Source organism: Garra rufa, chromosome 24, assembly GCF_049309525.1.
Source record: "Garra rufa chromosome 24, GarRuf1.0, whole genome shotgun sequence".
Taxonomy (NCBI): domain Eukaryota; kingdom Metazoa; phylum Chordata; class Actinopteri; order Cypriniformes; family Cyprinidae; genus Garra; species Garra rufa.
This window is the reverse complement of record NC_133384.1, coordinates 30,666,344-30,686,568: the sequence shown is the minus strand read 5'-3', so window position 1 is coordinate 30,686,568 and position 20,225 is coordinate 30,666,344. Positions and strand designations below refer to the sequence as shown.

Here is a 20,225-nt window from a genome sequence, read left to right as displayed (position 1 = left end):
AATACAATAAAAACAGTAATATTGTAAAATATAAAAAAATTAATATTACATATTAAATTACATTTTTTATTTTCTATAAGCTGATTTTTCAGAAGCAATTACACCAGTCTTCAGTGTCACACAATCCTTAAGAAATCAATCTAATATGTTAATTCGGTGCTAAAGAAAAAAATCGAATATTATCAATGTTAACAATTGTGCCGCTTTATATTTTGTGGAAAACATGATACACCTTTTCAGCATTTTTTTGATAATTAGAAAGTTTAAAACAGCATTTATATGAAACATAAATCTAATAATCACAAAGGTCTTTACTGTTACTTTTAATCAATTTGATGCATCCTTTCTGAATAAAAGTACTAATTTCAGTTTTTTTTTATTTACTAATTCACGTAAACAAATGTCTCATTCAGCAATTTTATTTGTTATCAAACATGTTCTTTTTTCTATGATCATAAGCCAGCACAATACAGGAATTAAAGACCTTTGCTTAAAAATAAAAATGAATTTACTTTCATTTTAATCATATAGATTTGGAACATGATGAACATGAAACTGTTAGGAGATTCACAATGAAGCTCAAAAGAGATTCTTTCAAGTGCTGTTTTAGTGCTGAGAACTGCAATAAAAAGTCACTTCTTCTTCAGGTTTCTAACAGAAATAAAACACCAGCTAACGATCTCAATTCCAGCGAATCGAGTGTCCATCTCTCTTTCCACTGGGTCACAAGTTCAAGCATTGATCTGAAGAATATATAAAGCCTGTTAGAGCTGACTCGATATAAAAGGACGACTCATTACGAAACAGCTCTGATAGAATTCATTCTTTAATGACTTTGTTCTTTACGCTTCAGCAAGCAGAGACAATAATCATATACAAAAATTCAGGGCTCTAGGAAAACTTTCTAATGTATTTTTTTGGACATTAATCTTGGCTGTGCGATTAGCATACAATGATGCAGAATACAGTCCTGCGAGGGCAAGAGAAACCATGCAGTTCTGCACAGACTGCAAAAAATTTCACTACACAGAATAGGATTGCAGGGATGTTCATGTAATAAATATTATTGATGATCAGAAGTCATTACAAACTGTTTTTGTTATAGGGTTTAGGTCTGAAGTGTGTGAATAGTCCATTTTCTTTATGTTAAAATGGTCTTCTACAGTTGAGAGAAAAGCTCTGCAGCATTATCCACGTTGACAGCTTCCCGTGGAGCTTCTCTGACCACCTGAAATATACATTTACATGAGATATAGCAGTCCACACAAAATATGTGCAACGCAAAAAGTATTTGAACACACAAGGCATGAAATGTCATTGCATTTGATAAAAAAAATACACTACCAGTCAAAAGTTTTTTTTAAATAAAGCATTTATTTTTTTATCCAAAGTACAACCAAAGCAGTAATATTGTGAAATATTTTTACTATTTAAAATAACTGCTTTCTATTTGAATACATTTTAAAATGCAATTTATTCCTGTGATTTCAAAGCTGAATTTTTAGTATCATTACTCCAGTCACATGATCCTTCAGAAATCATTCTAATATTCTGATTTGCTGCTCATTATTATTATTATTATTATTATTATTATTATGTTGAAAACAGTTTTTTTCAGGTGACTTTGATGAATATAAAGTTCAGAAGAACAGCATTTATCTGAAATAGAAATCTTTTTTTAACATTATAAATATCTTTATTTATTTACAGCATCCTTGCTAAATAAAAGTATTAATTTCCATTATTTATTTCCTCCCCAAAAATATATGTATATACTGAATTCAAGCATTTGAATGCTATAGTGTATAATGTTACAAAAGCTAATAATAATTTTCTTTAATTATAAAATAAAATAATAATAATAATAATAATAATAATAAATTATACTGACTCCAAGCTTTCTATTCATCAAAGAATTCAAAACAATTTTTTTTTACGTTTTTAATATTGATAATAATAACAACAACAACAATAATAATAAATATAAATGTTTCTTGGTCAGAAAATCAGCATATTAGAATGATTTCTGAAGGATCATGTGACACTGAAGACTGGAGTAACTGAAAATGTAGCTTTGATCACAGAAATAAATTACATTTTAAAATATATTCAAATCAGAAAGCACTTATTTTAAATAGTAAAAATATTTCACAATTTTACTGGTTTTGTTGTATTTTGGATCAAATATATGAAGGCTTGGTGAGCAGAAGAGATTTATTTAAAATATATTTATAAATCTTACTATCCAAACACTTTTGACTGGTAGTGTCTGACTGTGGCATTTAAAGACAAAGCAGAAAATCACTTTATGCAAAAATTTAACAAAAAAGTAAATTACATTACATTGTAGTACATTATGGCTCTTTATTATTAATACAATCAAGTTAACGAGTTTAAAAGCTAAAAAACGGGAAAAACTCACCTTCTGTACTTTTTTGGGCTCGCTGGATGTTGATTTTGATATACTTCTGACATCCTGCTGTACTTCTGTGAACATCTGATTCAAGCTTTCCACTTTTTCATTTTTCAAAGTGTTTATCTGAGAAGAATATCAACTTATTTATATTCACAATCTCTAAAACTGTGTTCAGCCATAATGGCGCGTTATAAATGTAAACAAAACTTTAACTTACGTGCTTGAGGGAGGTTTTGACAGGTTTCGTTTTGGTCTTAGGTTTTGACTGTTTGTTCGCGACCTGAAATACATTATTATGCTTTTTGCCTCTTTGTTTATTTTTGGCCATGTTTATCTCCAGTGACAACTCAACTCAATGAAGACGCAATATGGACGTTTAAAATCCCAGTTAAACGACAGATCCAAACAGCGACAGCAGACGGAGACCGGTATGTGGCTCGATCACGCTTTATTGACGTGTCTTGCAAAACAACTAACGTTACATATAAAACGTCGTATATATTCTATGGACAGACAAACGTAGTTTCAACTATCAACAGCTCTTACCCACATCCACGTGTCTGCTGTGAATGCTGTGCTTTTTTTTTTTTTGTCACGGTACAAGTTTAGCAGCGCCATCTTGTGGTGTGGAGAGTACGCGAATGTAAATATTAGAAATGTTGAAACAATTTTAATTGTCAATTCGACTCTACAAACCTGATATTTAACTCTATTCTTAGCCGTAAGATTAAAATCAATGTTCATATACACTCTCAGTCAAAAGTTTTTGAACAGTAAGATTTTTTATGTTTTTAAAAAAAAGTCTTTTCTGCTCACCAAGCCTGCATTTATTTGATCCAAAGTACAGCAAAAACAGTACAATTTTAAATATTTTTACTGTTTAAAATATTCAATTTGAATACTGTGAAAATGTAATTTATTCCTGTGATCGAAGGTAAATTTTCAGCAACTTAACTCCAGTCTTCAGTGTCACATGATCCTTTAGAAATCATTCTATTATGCAGATTTGCTGTGCAAGAAACATTTATTATTATTAATATCATATTTAAAACAGTTGAGTAATTTTTTCAGGATTCTTTGATGAATAGAAAGATCCCAAAATTATTTATAAAAATAAAAATAAAAAGCTTTTGTAACATAACACTAATATAGTAAAAAGCTTGGAGTCCGTAAATGTATTATTATTTTTTTTAGTAAAGAAAATTATTATTTAAAAGGATATAATTAAATGTCATTTATTTTTGTACATTTAGTTTGAACATAAATGCATTATTAGTATTTTTATTAAAGGCAATGATGAGAGGATATTTATTATTCTTTACATAATTGTGGATTTTTTATTTGATCCCAAATGCAGAAAATACCTTGGACACTGCAATTAAAATGCATTTTATATACAGAAATATTATTATTATTATTAATATTATTATTATTATTATTATAAATAATAAACATTATTATTACTATTTATTAGTATTATATATTACAATTTAAAAAGATATAATTAAAATATATTAATTAAAAAATATAAAAGATTATAATTCAAAATATATGAAGTCTGCATTTATTTGATCCAAAGTACAGCAGAAACAGTAAAATGTAGAAATCCTTTTACTATTTAAAATAACAGTTTTCTATTTCAATATATTTTAAAATATAAAGCTATATTTCAGCATCGTTACTTCAGTCTTCAGTGTCACATGATCATTTAGAAATCATTGTAATATACTGATTCGCTGTTTAAAAACCTTTATTATTATTAATATCATATTTAAAACAGTTGAGTAATTTTTTTTTCAGGATTCTTTGATGAAAAGAAAGATCCCAAAATTACTGATAAAAATAAAAAGCTTTTGTACCATTACACTAATATATTAAAAAGCCTAAAGTCAGTGAAATTATGAGAGGATATTTATTATTCTTTACTTAATTGTGGATTTTTTTATTTGTTCCCAAATGCAGAAAATACCTTGGACACTGCAATTAAAATGCATATTTTATATGTTTTAATTTTAATAATAATAATAATTATTATTATTTTAAATAATAAACATTATTATTACTATTTATTAGTATTACTATATTACAATTTAAAAGGATATAATTAAAATATATTAATAAACAATATTAAAGATTATAATTAAAAATATATTGAATAATATTAATAATAGTAATATATTTTTATAAATATTATTATGATGATGATTATATATGATTATTACTATATTATTATTTTAAAAGATATAATTAAATTATTTTTGTACATTTTGTCCCATATGCAACATTTTCAACATTACTCCAGTCTTAAGTGTCACATGATCATTCATAAATCATTCTAACATGCTGATTTGCTGTTCAATAAACATTTATTAATATTTTACAAAAATATTCAAAACAGTTAAGTACATTTGTTCAGGATTCTTTAATGAATATAAAGATCCAAAGCATTTATCTGAAATAAAAACTTTTGTAAAATAATACAGTATACGACTCAAAAGCTTGGAGTCCATATTTATTTGTGGGAAATAAATTATAGAAATTAATACTTATATTTAGCAAGGATTCTTCGAATTAATAAAAATTATGATAAGAAATTTATAATTTTACAAAAAAACTGCTGTTCTTCTAAACATTCAAAGAAACCTTAAAAAATCTACTCATCTGTTTTCAACAACAATAATAATAAATGTTTTTGAGCAGAGAATCAGAATATTAGAATGATTTCTGAAGAATGATGTGACTTAAGTAATGATGCAAAAAAAATCAGCTTTGAAATCACAGGAATAAATTACATTTTGAAGTATATTTTAAATAGTAATTTTTTTTTCTAAATGTTACTGTTTTTGCTGATTAAATAAATTAAATATAGCCTTAATTAATAATTCAAATGTAATTTAAATTTATATTCTTAACTATGTAAAGCCTATATAAATCTATAACTTCATATCTGGTCTACACATATACTTACAAGAAAATTTGATGGCTACATTTGGCCATTTATATTTGCTTTTTTAAAACATGAATCTACTAATATGTAATTGCTTGTGGTTTAGAGTAGTTTCGACTCTCAACCACCAGATGGCAATTGCTCACTTCATATTGCAAGTACTTTTATAAAGAGCTTTGCAAATACACATTAGTTACTATATACGTGCATATATATTTACAAACAATATACATGCTATTAAAAAATATCTCTACTAATATACCATTAGTTTCAGTATTTGTAGAAATGACAAGCTATTTACATTACAACACAACGTTTTAATGTTTTATAGCATATTATCTGTTTTAGAGTCTATCGTAAATAGTATAAAATAATTATAATAGGCTAATAATAATAACAATAACATTTCACAAATGACTCTGGCTATTATTAGCGTGTCTGTGGGTGTTACATTAATGATATAGACTACGCATGGACATACATATAGTCTAAATGTACATTGCTGATATACCATTCATCATTTGAGTAAGTCATCCCGATTGGAAGGCATGTATGTTCCATATATCTGTCTTTAGACACGAGGGATTTTTCTATAAAGCGTCAAATACCAGCTAAGTAGCAAGTAGTGTTGCGCAAAGCAGCATTCATTCGCTCTGCAGGAGTGATGAATCATTACTGCACTCATTGTCATTATTACTATGCCACACTGTTACTTTACGTCACCAGAACCAGGCGCGCCACAAGTATCTGATTACGCAATTCTAGAATGGAAAGAATGTAGCAATGGATCAAAGCAGATGATTCCCGCCGACGAGTCCCGCATTCCGAAAGAGAAGCACGAAGAGCGCGCACGATGGGGAGCGCGCATTATCGATCTCTCGCGTAGCTCCTCCTACTGCTGATCACACTTAATATACGGTCATGTGGGCAAACAGCGTCCAGAAAGCCGCTATATAAACCTCCAGCTCATCTGTCCGAGGACACTGACACTGCTTCAGGACACTTGAAGACTCTTGCGGCGCAGCTGTCATAATGTCTAACGGATGGGGATACGCAGACCATAACGGTAAGACCCCCCCCCCCCCCCCCATGCAAATATGATTTTAATAATTCAGACGTGATTTCATAGCATAGGTAAATATAAGATGTATCACAGGTTTTGTCTTTTTTTTTTTTTTTGCCTTGTTATTTGCATTTACCCTCTTTGCAACTACATGTTCACCTTGGCTACTGCAGTCAGCACTATCAGTGACAAGTGCAGAATGCACAGATTTTATACATGTGCATGAATAAACGCATATCATTTTGTATTTGCCTGTCGAAAGTTTATACTTTTTTCTTCGACACACTGTGCACTTCAAATGCAAATTTTCTTGCCCTTAAAATGCACATACAATATTTATTATTATTAATATTAAAAAGCATATAATTAAATATAATTTATTTTCTTTCCTTTTTTTTTTTACATAAATGCATTTCTTCTTCACACATTTTTTTTTCATCCCAAATGTCGAACATACCTTGGACACTGTGCAATTAAAATGCAAATAAATATATTTAATAATAATTATTATTATTGTGCAATTATTATTATTATTATTAAAAATAATTTATACAAATAATAAATAAATATTTTAACTATTATTTAAAAATATAATTAAATCATTTTTGTACATTTTGTCTCATAAGCATACATTTTTAAATGCATGTTGAAGGATATAACTAAATAATTTTGTACATTTTGTCTCATATGTATATCTGTTTAAATGCATGTTTAAGGATATAATTAAATCATTTTTGTACATTTTGTCTCATGTGGATACATTTTGAATGCATTTGCCCTTAAATGCATTTTGCCCCAAATGCAGAAAATACATTCGACACACTGTGCACTTAAAATGCACATAAAATATTTAATAATAATGCTTATTATTATTATTATTATTATTATTATTAAAAATCATATAATTAAATATAATTAGTTTTCTTTCTTTTTTTGTTTTAAATGCATTTCTTCTTCACAAAATTGTGGATTTTTGTTTTTCATCCCAAATGCAGGAAATACCTTGGACACTGTGCAATTAAAATGCATTTTTACCCCATTAAAATGCATATAAATACATTTAATTATATAAATATAATTAATACATATTATTTTTAAATATATAATTAAATACTTTTGTACATTTTGTCTCATAAGCATACATTTTCAAATGCATGTTTAAGGATATTATTAAATATTTTTTGTACATTTCGTCTCATATTCATAGATTTTAAATGCATTTTTATATTCATATAACTATGTTTTATCTGATTTCAAATAGTTATTATTATTAAAGGCAATGATGTAAGGATATGTTTTATTTACATAATAAAAGTTATTTTGATTTTATCCTAAATGCAGAAAATACATTGGATGCTGTGAAATTAAAATGTGTTTTTCCCCTTAAAATGCATATAAATATATGTATTATTATTAATATTAATAATAATAAGTATTATTATATTAATAATAATAATAATAATAAATAATAATAAATTATTATTTTAAAGGATACACTTAAATATACTTAAATTTTTGTACATTTTGTTTAAACATAAATGCATTATTATTATTTATTTGTATTATTATTATTTAATAATAAAGAAAATACCTTGGAGACTGTGCAATTAAAATACATTTTCCCCTTAAAATGCATACATATATTAATAATAATATATTTTTATTTTTAATAAATAATATTATTCTATATTATTATTATTAATATTATTACAAACAATAATAATAATTATTAGAGGCAATGATGTAAGGATATTGTTTATTTTTTACATAATTCTGTTAATATAATTATTAAAAATAATACACATTATTATTACTGTTTATTATTAATATTTTATTATTTAAAAGGATATAATTAATTTTTTTTTTTTACATTTTTAAATGCATGTTTTGGCCTTAACGAAATATAAATCTGTTTATACGGTGGCCGAGAGAGGCCAACGCGCTGCAAACAAGAAAACACATGCAAACAGAAAAAACGACAACAAATTAAGAAAACATCTTCATCAGTTTGACAACACAGGCGCTGCAAATCCTCGCAACGCAAACACAAATACGGAAACGCGCTGCGAACACACGAACGCGCTGCATATAGCACGGTCCACAACGGAAATGTTTCAGGGGGACCTCAAAAAGTGACGAACCCATCTGGGACCTGATTATTTTTTCAGTGGCTGTTGGTCAGAGCAGAGGTGTTATCGGTGAACTATCGCTTTTTAGTGATAGTATAGTATCACTTAAAGGTGATATGCTGCGTCCCAATTCGCATACTATCCGTCCTAAATAGTATTCGAAAATAGAATTAGTATGTCCCAAATCGTAGTATGTTCAAAAAAGTATTCCAAAGATTCCCGGATGGTCTACTACTTGACTTCAGAATTCGAAGTGCGGATCAACGCACACTGGTGAACGAGGATTCGATTAGAACTACAAACACGCATAAAAAGTGTTAAAAAACTACAAACATGGAGGATATGCGCGACCAACGGACAGGTAGAGAAAGGGGTTTGAGTGATAAATAATCAGTGTGTAACCTGATAAAAAATATATTTTTTAAATGTTATCCTCGTTATATTTCATGTGCAGCAACATTATGAACTTTTATAAAGATAGGTTTGGTCATTAACGTTTAAATGCATAATTATGCAAACATGAGCAGAGTTCTCGGCATGAAAGACTCCTGAAAGAACGTGCCTCTTCATTTCTCTCTGTTACGATAGGAAATTAAATTAAACGAAATGTAGATAATGTTAACTGTGATGATTGACAGGGCAGTTTAAACAGTGACAGGATTCAGGTAACTAAGCAACAGAGCGTCCGTTAAAAAAGCAGTTATGACGAAGTAGTATGTCCCAAAGCTCGCCTACTATTCTGCTACATACTCAAAAGTATGTACTTTTTCTTCACAAAAAGAGTACATACTTTTAGGGCGTAGTATAAGTAGGCGAATTGGGACGCAGCAATAGTGATATAAATAATCAGGTCCCAGATGAGTTCGTCACTTTTTGAGGTCCCCCTGAAACATTTCCGTTGTGGACCGTGCTAGAGGTCTTCACGGGTCCAAAAATTCGTACCCGAACCCGAAGAGACCCGTAAATGTCCTGGACGGAACCGACCCGGACCCGTATTTTATTTTAAAGTGGGACCCGAACCCGTGAAGACCCGAAATATACCTTAAATGTACTAGTTGGACCCGAACTCGGCTGGGAAGACACAGACCCGACTGTACCCGATCGGCACATATTGCACAGCAAACTGTTATTAACTATAAATAAGTTGCGAAGGAAAAAACAAAACTATTTTGGCGTAAACTACTGTTAGTAGCGTTGCATACAGACCTCCTTCAGTACATTTACATGTTAGGCTGTTCTTCTCTCTTGCCGACAGAAAGACCCTTTTTAATCCACTATTCCAGCTTTAATTTAGGGCAGGCTACTCGCGGTCACGGTCGGTGACGAATGACCATTGAACTACAATAACGATAGCCTACTTTTGCAGATTGTAATAAAGACTCGGCGCAAGTGTTTTATTTATTAGTTAATTTATTATTTATTAATATTATTAATTTATAATTAAACATTTTTTTTCCCAAAAAGGCACAAAACAATGAATGCGGTAAACTTTACTGCGTGCATCTTCAATAACAGTATCTTCTTCAGTAAGATAAAGCAATACAAAACATATGTTTAGAGCTCCACCTAGTGGGTCATCTTATGAAACTTAAAGGAGGAATTCGCACGTATAGCACGAGACAGCTTGATAGCGTAAATAGCTTATTCTGAAAAGAGTGTATTTTTTCCACCATATTTTCTATTATCACTGTGCTCTCTGAGCCGAGCCTGACCAAAAAAATTAAAATATAACAAGATGGTTCTTCCGTATTATTATAAACGTAAGAAAGAATGCTATGTGTACTATGGCAGTAAAAGCAAAGTCCCTTTAAGGCCTTAAAGGTATTCTATAGTATTTGGCAGAGTTTCTCTATGGCTCTGGGTCTTTGGTAAAAGTCGCCAGCTCTGGTTGCCATAGAAACATTTCATGCGCGTTATTTTAATGCAGTGTAAACATCACAGACAACATTAATGTGACTGTTCATTTTCGATCTCATATTTTGTTGCTCATGTGAAATAAATAAATGTGCAAGGCTTTTTATTTCACATCACTCCTGAAGGAATCCATGATCACCGACCGTCCGTTTACGTTAACTCCTCCTGCGCTCTGCTTCTCGCTGCTGCGGTCACGCGACACGCGTTTTTATTTATTTATTTAATCTTCTTCTTTTTTTTATTTCCTTATCACACTTTTCTTATCATAATTTTACAAGATGCAAGTTACAAAACACGTGCAAAGTGGTGACTGACACTGGAAGGTGCGATGTTCTCCGATCGACTCGGGTATTACACACAAATTAAACATACCCGGGACCCGAAGTAATAGATTTGGACCCGACCCGGACCCGGCTAACCATTTAAAATATAGACCCGAACCCGTACGGGTCCCGGGTCGGGTCCCGGGTCCTCGGGTCTCGGGTCCTCTGTGAAGAGCTCTAGACCGTGCTATATGCAGCGCGTTTGTTAGTTTGCAGCGCCCTCGTGTGTTCGCAGCGCGTTTCTGAGTTTGGTTGTGTTGTGAGAATTTGCAGCGCGTTTCCGTATTTGTGTTTGCGTTGCGAGGATTTGCAGCGCCTGTGTTGTCAAACTGATGAAGATGTTTTCTTAATTTGTTGTCGTTTTTTTCTGTTTGCATGTGTTTTCTTGTTTGCAGCGCGTTGGCCTCTCTCGGCCACCGTAGGTTTTATATAATTTAGTATTTGAAAGGATTTCATTAGTTTTTTTGTTGTCGCTGTTTTGTTTTTTGTTATGGAGAAAAGTCTATGCTAGTTACAGCCCTACTCAAATGTGCACATTTTATGTGCTGTAAATGTATTCTATGCCTCAGATCCATATTGTTTTAATCTCTGTATCACCTTCCACTGTAGGACCTGAAAAATGGTGCGATAACTTCCCCATTGCTAACGGACCTCGCCAGTCCCCAATAGACATTCAAAGCAGTGGAGCATCTTATGACGGATCCCTGAAAGCGCTTAAACTGCACTATGACCCGTCCACTTCACTAGACATCCTGAATAATGGACACTCTTTCCAAGTGACCTTCGCCGATGATGACGACAGCTCAAGTCAGTGACTTCTTTGTTAATTTTTTATAATAAACTAAGCTACGTCTGTTCTTACATTAATCATTAGCTTTACTTAGGCAGAGGGTTCTTGAAACGACCGCAGTGTTAACCTAGATAATATTTAGAAGGAAAAGTTATATAATAATGAGGTTGCATCTGACGCTAATGCAATCCCACAGTGCTTTCTGGAGGCATTGGAAAGCGTTTCGAAAGTTGGCTTTTGCTCTTATTACATACTGCAGTTAAACATTAATTTTCAATAGTATGCTGTACTAGTGTGTATAAATAGATAGTTTGCACACTGTTTTTATAGGTTATGTTTATTTATAGGTTATAGTATATTTTATTGCATGTCTAAGCAGGTGTAAGCCCTAAAATTAATGTGTAAAAATATCAGCACGAGAAAAATACCTCGTCCTGCTTGTTTGCTTAGAATTATGGGAAATCACACACGTTCATGCAAAAAATGAACTCAAGCCATTGTCGTTCATGTGAACTTTGACAGAATCAGTAGGAACCTGTGCAACTAGTTTAACCATGCTTAGCCTGTTTTACAATTGTATTCTCCTGTATAACAGACTTTGACATCACATTTATTATTTTTACACGCATTAGCTCTGACGGAAGGCCCGATCTCAGGCAAATACAGACTTAAGCAGTTCCACTTCCACTGGGGAGCCTGTGACGACAAGGGCTCTGAGCACACAGTCGATGGGAAATGCTACCCAGCCGAGGTATGAATCTCTGAGCGTGCCGGGAAACGGAAAACGTTGGATGTTTTCTTTTATAATTAAGTATTAATGTTTCTAATAATCTCGTTTTTAGCTCCATCTGGTCCACTGGAACACAGAATATCCCAGTTTTGCGGAAGCAGCCAGTAAGCCTGATGGTCTTGCTGTGGTTGGAGTTTTTCTAGAGGTTTGTGTGCAGTTGTACATTTTTAGAGTCTATTTACTAAGCATACACTGAGGCGAATTCATTAAAAATGAATTTTTAGGACCTATTTACTAACCATGTTGTCAGCAAACACTGGGACAAATTTACTAAATCACTTTTGCTCAAGATATTTTTGCACACACACACACACACACACACACACACACACACACACACACACACACACACACACACAGAAATAATAATAAAATAAATGGCATTAGGTTAAAGTTAGATTGAAGAAAAAAATTATTTAGGTTTAAGTCTTACATTTAGGACATATTTATAAATACTATAAAATAAAATAGAAAAATAATAAATGTGCCTTTGTCACATTTATCCCAGAATTCCCTTTAGGTTAGGATAAAAATGAAAAATTGTTGCTCTGTTTTTTTTTTTCCTGGTTGATGCAGAAAAATAAATAAATTAAATAAATAAAATTAAAACATTGCATCTTAGTCGCATTCTTTTAAAATCAATATTAATTCTTACATGTTTAGGGTCTATTTACTAACCACTAAGTAAACACTGTGATGAATTAATTAAAAAAATAAAATCAGTATTAAGAATTGATTAAAAAATTCAATTAGTATTAAGACTTATTTTTTATGGCATATTTACCAACCACTCTGTCAGCAAAATAAATAAAATGAAATAAAATGTTATTATTTTTATTATTATTTATTTAAATAAAAAAAATATATATATATATAAAATAATGTGCCTTAGTCATATTCTTTTAAGATTAGTATTTAGTCTTGCTGGGGTCTGAGTTTTTCTAAATAAAAAAATAAATAATATGCCTTAGTCACAGTTTTTTATAAAATCAAATCAAATTATTTTTATTATTATTTTTCTAAATTAAAAAAAAATAATAATAAATAAATATATATATATATATATATATATATAAAATAATGTGCCTTAGTCATATTCTTTTAAGATTAGTATTTAGTCTTGCTGGGGTCTGAGTTTTTCTAAATAAAAAAATAAATAATATGCATTAGTCACAGTTTTTTATAAAATCAAATCAAATTATTTTTATTATTATTTTTCTAAATTAAAAAAAAAAAAAAAAAAAAAAAAAAAAAAAAAATATATATATATATATATATATATATATATATATATATATATATATATATATATATATATAAAATAATGTGCCTTAGTCATATTCTTTTAAGATTAGTATTAAGTCTTACTGTGGTCGGAGTTTTTCAAAACAAAATAAAATAAAATAAAATAAAAAAGTGCCTTAGTCAAGTTTTTTTTTAAATTAGTATTAAGTCTTAGTATTTTTTTCTAAATAAAAAAAAATATATAAAATAATGTGCCTTAGTCACATTTATTCCACCTATTTTTAGGTTTAGTACTAAGTCTTGCTGTGGTCAATTAATTAATTAATGGATTTAAAAAAAATAAATTTGGTTTAAGTCTTACATTTAGGAAATATTTTTAAATACTATAAAATAAAATACAAAAGATAAAATAAATAAAATATTGTGCCTTAGTCACATTTATTCCACAAATTTTTAGTTTTAGTTCAAATAAAAAAAATTCTCGTTTTTTTTTTTTTTTTTTAATCAGATCGGTGCAGAAAATCCTAATCTTCAGAAGCTTCTGGATGCTATGGATGCGATCAAGTGCAAAGTATGTCTACCAATTCAATTTCATTTTGTTGTCTTTTTTACTTCATGCTAAATATTGAAATCAATTCTGCTTCATTTAATGCTCCATTTGTGTGTTATCTTGCAGGGAACACAGACCTCATTCACAAACTTTGACCCAACCATCCTGCTCCCAGAGTCTCTGGATTACTGGACATACCTGGGCTCTCTGACCACCCCTCCTCTGCTGGAGAGCGTCACATGGATCGTCTGCAAGCAGACAATCAGTGTCAGCTCGGATCAGGTCCTGCTAATGACACAATTTACACCAGTAATACAAGCATAGATGTGGAATTTACAAGCCACATGCTTAATAGTAAAGCGTGGCATCTTGGATGAACATCTTATTAATTCTGAAACAGAGCAAAGAACACTGTGTTGACTCACAAAAAACACAGGCTTGTTAATTTAATCAGCAATGAAATGACAAATCACATCTAAACACAAATTTATATAACCCTGCTTATGTTATGCAAGTAATATGAATGAATTAAAACTGCTTAAAACATCACGTCATCTACTCAAATGCATGCCCTCTAGCAAAAAACATCCAATTATGATTGACATGATTATTTGTTTAGTTTAGTCTTTAGGCCTTCTGCTTAATAAACGGCTAGACATTTGCCCTCCTTTGAGAAAATTGAAAACAAATGTTCATAGTTAGTTATATTTCTTCTCCATTTAACCTCTGCGGCATCTAGCCCTGATGTGAAAATGAACACGACCCTGTTGAATGTTTACATCACAACTTTGTTTCAAGGCTGGTAGTGTGTACATAACCTCAGGTGCCATGGCTCATTTCCTAGCTGCCTGTTGAATTATTGACTTGAACTACAAAAATAGCATGATATTCTGTACAAAATGTGAGAATGAGTTAGTTAGTTTAGGACAGTTAATGTTTAACTAGTTTGCAGAAATATAAGCATTTCCCCAATACATTTAAAGTCTAGTCAAATAACCAATAATTATATAGCGCTTTATACAATTCAAATTGATTCAAAGCAGCTTATCAGGAAGTAACAGTAACTTGTAAATGATTCAAATTCTGCTGTAAAGAATCTAAAAATAAAGTGTCATTATTTAGCTCAAGTAAGTTCAGTGTTGATTCAGTTCAGCTTGAGTCACTTTTGATAGTTTTGATTGAGTTCAGTTTAGTGCAACTTAAATCATTTCAATGTTAATTCAATTCAGTAAAATTCAGCTTAAGTAAGTTCAATGTTGATTCAGTTCATTTCAATGCTAGTCAATCCAATTCAGCTCAAGTCAGTTCAGTGTTGATTAAATTCAGTGAAATTTAGCTGGAGACAGTTTAGTGTTGATTCAGTTTAGTTCAATACAGCCTGAGTCAATTTTCATGCTAGTTAGTTCAAATCAGTTAATTGTTCATTCAATTCAGTTCAATTCAGCCTGAGTGAGTTCCATGTTGGTTCAATTCAGTTCAATTCGGCCCGAGTCAGTTCAATGTTGATTCAGTTCAGTTCAATACAGTCAATTTGATGTTAGTCAATTCAATTCAGCTCAAGTCAGTTCTGTGTTGATTCAATTCAGTGAAATTTAGCTCAAGTCAGCCCAGTGTTGATTCAGTTCAGTTCAATTCACCCTGAGTCAATTCAATGTTAGTTTGTTTCAATTCAGCTCAAGTCAGTTCAATGTTGATTCAATTCAATTTACTTCAGCCCATATCAGTTAATTGTTTTTCAGTTCAATTCAGCTTTAGTGAGTTCCATGTTGATTCAATTCAGTTCAATTCGGCCCGAGTCAGTTCAATGTTTATTCAGTTCAGTTCAATACAGTCAATTCAATTAAGCTCAAGTTAGTTCTGTGTTGATTCAATTCAGTGAAATTCTGATTGATTCAGCTCAATATTGATTCAATTCAGTGAAATTTATCCTGAGTCAGTTCAATGTTAGTTTGTTTCAATTCAGCTCAAGTCAGTTCAATGTTGATTCAATTCAATTTACTTCAGCCCATATCAGTTAATTGTTTTTCAGTTCAATTCAGCTTTAGTGAGTTCCATGTTGATTCAATTCAGTTCAATTCGGCCCGAGTCAGTTCAATGTTTATTCAGTTCAGTTCAATACAGTCAATTCAATTAAGCTCAAGTTAGTTCTGTGTTGATTCAATTCAGTGAAATTCTGATTGATTCAGCTCAATATTGATTCAATTCAGTGAAATTTATCCTGAGTCAGTTCAATGTTGATTCAGTTCAGTTCAATTCAGCCCGTGTCAGTTCAATGTTAGTCAGATCAAATCAGCTCAAGTCAGTTCAATGTTGATTCAATTCAGTGAAATTCAGATTGATTCAATTCAGTGAAATTTAGCCTGAGTCAGTTCAATGTTGATTCAGTTCAGTTCGATTCAGCCCGCGTCAGTTCAATGTTAGTCAGATCAAATCAGCTCAAGTCAGTTCAATGTTGATTCAATTCAGTGAAATTCAGATTGATTCAGCTCAATATTGATTCAATTCAGCCCGAGACAGATCACTGTTGATTCGGTTCAGATCAATTCAGCTTAAGTCAGTTCAATGTTAGTCAGTTCAAAGTCAGTCAGTTCAATTCAGTTCAGTGTTCATTCAATTCAGTTCAATTCAGTCTGAGTCAGTTCAATGTTGATTCACATCAGTTCAATTCAGTTTGAGTCAGTTTGTATGTTTATGCAGTTTAGTTCAGTGCAGCTTAAGTTAGTTCACTGTTAGTAAATTCAATTCAGCTTGAGTCAGTTCAATGTTAGTCAGTTCAGTGTCAGTTCTATTAAATAAACAGTAACAAAAAAACTCATTATTTCTCTTTCTTTCTCTCGCTCCACAGATGAATAAATTCCGATCTTTGCTTTTTACTGCAAAGGATGAGGAGGCCTGCTGCATGGTGAACAACTATCGCCCCCCTCAGCCTCTGAAAGGTCGTGAAGTCCGTGCATCTTTCAAATGAAGGACCCCTCGGACCCCTGCTCCTCCCCTTCCCTCCCTTCTTTAGCAGGATATGCAAGCACGGGGCCCCCCGAGTCAAGGGCCTCAAAGCACCTTCACCCTCCATACAGTGATGCTGGGCAACCTGCCAGCTGTTCAGGAGACCAGATGTGCTGTCTGGAGAGTAAAGAGGCTATGCAGGGAATCATGTGTTCGTACCATCCCTCTCTCTTTCTTTCTCCTTCTTCGTTCATTAGTGCAAAAGCTTAAATTATTTGGAATTAGAATATGGTGCCAATTTTGTATGACGCTCTGATTTACAGGTGATGCATAGACAGACAATAGAAGTAATGTATACATGGGGTATTTAATATGAAAATGGGGTATTTAAGTATATTTGTATTACTCTAGAGCAGAGATGCCCAAATCTGAACCAAGTTTATGCTTTTGGTAGATGCTTTTATCCAAAATGACTTACATTGAATTCATGGTATTATTTTTTTTTATTATTAGTTCATGCATTCCTTGGAAATCAAAAATGTTAACATAAAAATAAAAATAAATAAATAAAATATATTAATTAAATAAAACAAGATTAAATAAAATCAAAAGTGATTATTGGAATACATTTAACCACAAAATACTTATATTTAAATAAAATAAAATAAAAATGCTATTCTTTCTACTACAAAATGTGATTTTTGTTTTTCAGAGTATGGATACAATGCAATGCTTTTGTCTAACAGCCCTCAGTCAAGTTTGATTTCTGGTCTTTTGTATTAAAGTTTGGGTACCTCTGCTCTAGACACTAGACCAGCATCTCAGATTAAAACGCAAAGGTACTGCAGATCGGCAGATTCCCCGAACAGATGCCATCTGTGCTGCTGTCCTTCCCTGCCAAGCTGTCTAATCTCTGGCTGTCTCAGCAGTGCTGAAGCTTAATGAAACCCACTGCACACTGCTATCAGCCTGCAGGATCTAGAAAATCCCCTATGGTAAATGAACACACGTGGCAAAATATCCATGTGGACATGCAGGGAAATCACGCACAAAATCTAGCACATACTGTACAATCAGAGCAGCTTTGATCTGGAGTATTCGTGCCTCAGATTGTAATAGCATTTCCCATGTGTGATTCTGAAAGATGCCATTTAATAGCAATCGATATGCACAAGATTTCAGTTTAAAAGCAGTAGCAATAATTGCATGAAACCTCTATGTAATTCCTCAATGTGTAGTTTCTCATTTAGTTTTGCTGAATGCTATGCTTTAAGTCTCATCAGCTGTATTGCAAAGCAATGCACAAGCAACACAGTGAGTCTTAACAGAAGCCAGTATGCCAATAGACAAATCTTGCAGGATAAGCAAGGAGGTCTCCATCAGCTCCTCAGAAGAACTGGGAACAGGGCTAATGTCTTACATTATGTGTTTGTAAAGGTTTGAAATGTGTTATACTTTACTTGAATTCGAGGGCTTTGTTAAGCAATATTGTTCAGCCATACTCTGTTCTGCTATTTTCAAAGAGGATATTTTAAGTAAAGATATTTTATGCCTATTCTGTGTCATGTTTTTGTGATGATTTACTAATGCGCTATTTGAATAGTAATTGTTTTATTATTATGGGAACATATTGTAATTTTAGCACTTAAAGGTGCTAGGCAGTAATTTTATTGCCTTCTTTTGAATATGTATGTTTTCTTCTGCTATCCTAGCTGAGTTACTTTTTCAGAAGTGTGTGGTAACTTAATTCCCATCAAGTCACATTAATTTATATGGCGCTTTATACAATACAGATTGTTTCAGAGTAATAAACAACTAAATAATACCGTTAGTGTTGCAAAGTTCAAAAATTGTGAAAGCAGTTCCACAAAAGACAGCATTGTTATAATTCAGTTGAATGCTGATTTATTTCAGTTCAATAACATTGTCAACGTTCATTATGAAAGTATTTCATAATACTCTCTACAACTCAATTCAGTTCAAGTTTTTGTGTTCTAATCCAATAGTGTCCGTACAGTACAGTTAGATCGATAATATTTTGTGATTATCCAGCTTTTCCCTAAATGCGGAAGTCTTACCAGACTGGAACGATGCTTTATTTCAGGTCAGGTCTCTGGTGTTTCTAGTGAAACATTTTTCAAGCCGATAATATAACGTTACATTGCGCCATATAGTTTTGACACTTTAAAGTGTCGCAATGACCGTCTTTTTGCAATAATGAAGATGACAGATAAAAGCACATACAATGTCTTGCAAAATTATTCATACCCCTCCATATATTTTTCATAATTTGTCATGTTGCAGCCTTATGTTTAACGGCTTTGAAAAAACTTTTCACCTTAACTTACACTCCATACACCATAGTGACAAACAAAAAAACTGATTTCTGACAACTTTATTAAAAATAAAAACTGAAATAAGTACATTGCATAAGTATTCATACCCTTAAATCAGTACAGTCTTTTTGGGTATGATACAAGTTTTGCACATCTGCATTTGGCAAATATTTGCTTTTCTTCTCTTTACTTCTCTTAAGCTCAGTTTGGATGGGGGCTGGCAGATATTTTTAGGTTTCTCCAGAAATGTGGCTGTGGCACTCAAGGACATTCACAAAGTTGTCTATAAACCACTCCTGGTGTGCATGTGCTTAGGGACATTGTCCAGTTCAAAGGTGAATCTTCTGCCTAGTCTGAGGTTATGAATGCTCTAAACTGGGTTTTCATTCAATATTTTGGTTCACTGAGCTTTTCTTCTACTCTGACAAGTCCCTCAGTCCCTGCCACTGAAAAACAGCCCCCACAGCATGAGGTTGCTACCAGCACACTTTACTTTTGGGATGGTACTCTGCAGTTGACGAGAGAGTTGGTTTCCTTCAAACATGATGCTTGGAATTGAGGTTCATCAAACCAGAGAATCTTGTTTCTCACAATGTAAGAGTTTTTAGGTGCTTTGTCGCCAATTCTAAGTGTGTTTTTATGTTTCTCCACTGAGGAGAGGATTGAGTTTGGCCACAACGCCATAAAGACTGAATCTGTGGAGTGTTGCAGTGATGTTTGTCCATCTGTGCATTTCTTTTATCTGCATATAATCATGGAGATCAACTATAGTGACCATC

At 31.8% G+C, this 20,225-nt stretch overlaps 2 protein-coding genes across 2 annotated transcripts; one reads left to right on the top strand and one right to left on the bottom strand.

Annotated features, from left to right (window-relative positions):
• Positions 1–808: 808 nt before the first annotated feature.
• LOC141300927 (ribosomal biogenesis factor-like) lies at positions 809–2,980 on the bottom strand. Its single transcript, XM_073831211.1, has 3 exons — positions 2,634–2,980; positions 2,423–2,539; positions 809–1,228 (listed from the first exon to the last, which is right to left on the bottom strand). The coding sequence occupies exons 1-3, from the start codon at positions 2,742–2,744 to the stop codon at positions 1,160–1,162; spliced, it is 297 nt and encodes a 98-aa protein (XP_073687312.1). The 5' UTR covers positions 2,745–2,980; the 3' UTR covers positions 809–1,159.
• Positions 2,981–6,207: 3,227 nt separating this feature from the next.
• On the top strand, positions 6,208–18,665 carry ca2 (carbonic anhydrase II). Its single transcript, XM_073830422.1, has 7 exons — positions 6,208–6,429; positions 11,402–11,599; positions 12,215–12,333; positions 12,425–12,517; positions 14,126–14,188; positions 14,294–14,449; positions 17,013–18,665. The coding sequence occupies exons 1-7, from the start codon at positions 6,396–6,398 to the stop codon at positions 17,130–17,132; spliced, it is 783 nt and encodes a 260-aa protein (XP_073686523.1). The 5' UTR covers positions 6,208–6,395; the 3' UTR covers positions 17,133–18,665.
• The last annotated feature ends 1,560 nt before the right edge of the window (positions 18,666–20,225 follow it).

What these genes read in the sequence shown, in the direction of transcription:
- LOC141300927 (XM_073831211.1), bottom strand. Translation starts at nt 2,744, where the DNA reads ATGGCCAAAAATAAACAAAGAGGCAAAAAGCATAATAATGTATTTCAG. An exon ending in TCAAAACCTCCCTCAAGCAC is followed by an intron (nt 2,540 to 2,633) that starts GTAAGTTAAAGT and finishes TATTCTTCTCAG; the next exon opens with ATAAACACTTTGAAAAATGA. An exon ending in AGCCCAAAAAAGTACAGAAG is followed by an intron (nt 1,229 to 2,422) that starts GTGAGTTTTTCC and finishes TGTATATTTCAG; the next exon opens with GTGGTCAGAGAAGCTCCACG.
- ca2 (XM_073830422.1), top strand. Translation starts at nt 6,396, where the DNA reads ATGTCTAACGGATGGGGATACGCAGACCATAACG. An exon ending in GGGATACGCAGACCATAACG is followed by an intron (nt 6,430 to 11,401) that starts GTAAGACCCCCC and finishes CTTCCACTGTAG; the next exon opens with GACCTGAAAAATGGTGCGAT. An exon ending in TGGATGCGATCAAGTGCAAA is followed by an intron (nt 14,189 to 14,293) that starts GTATGTCTACCA and finishes GTTATCTTGCAG; the next exon opens with GGAACACAGACCTCATTCAC.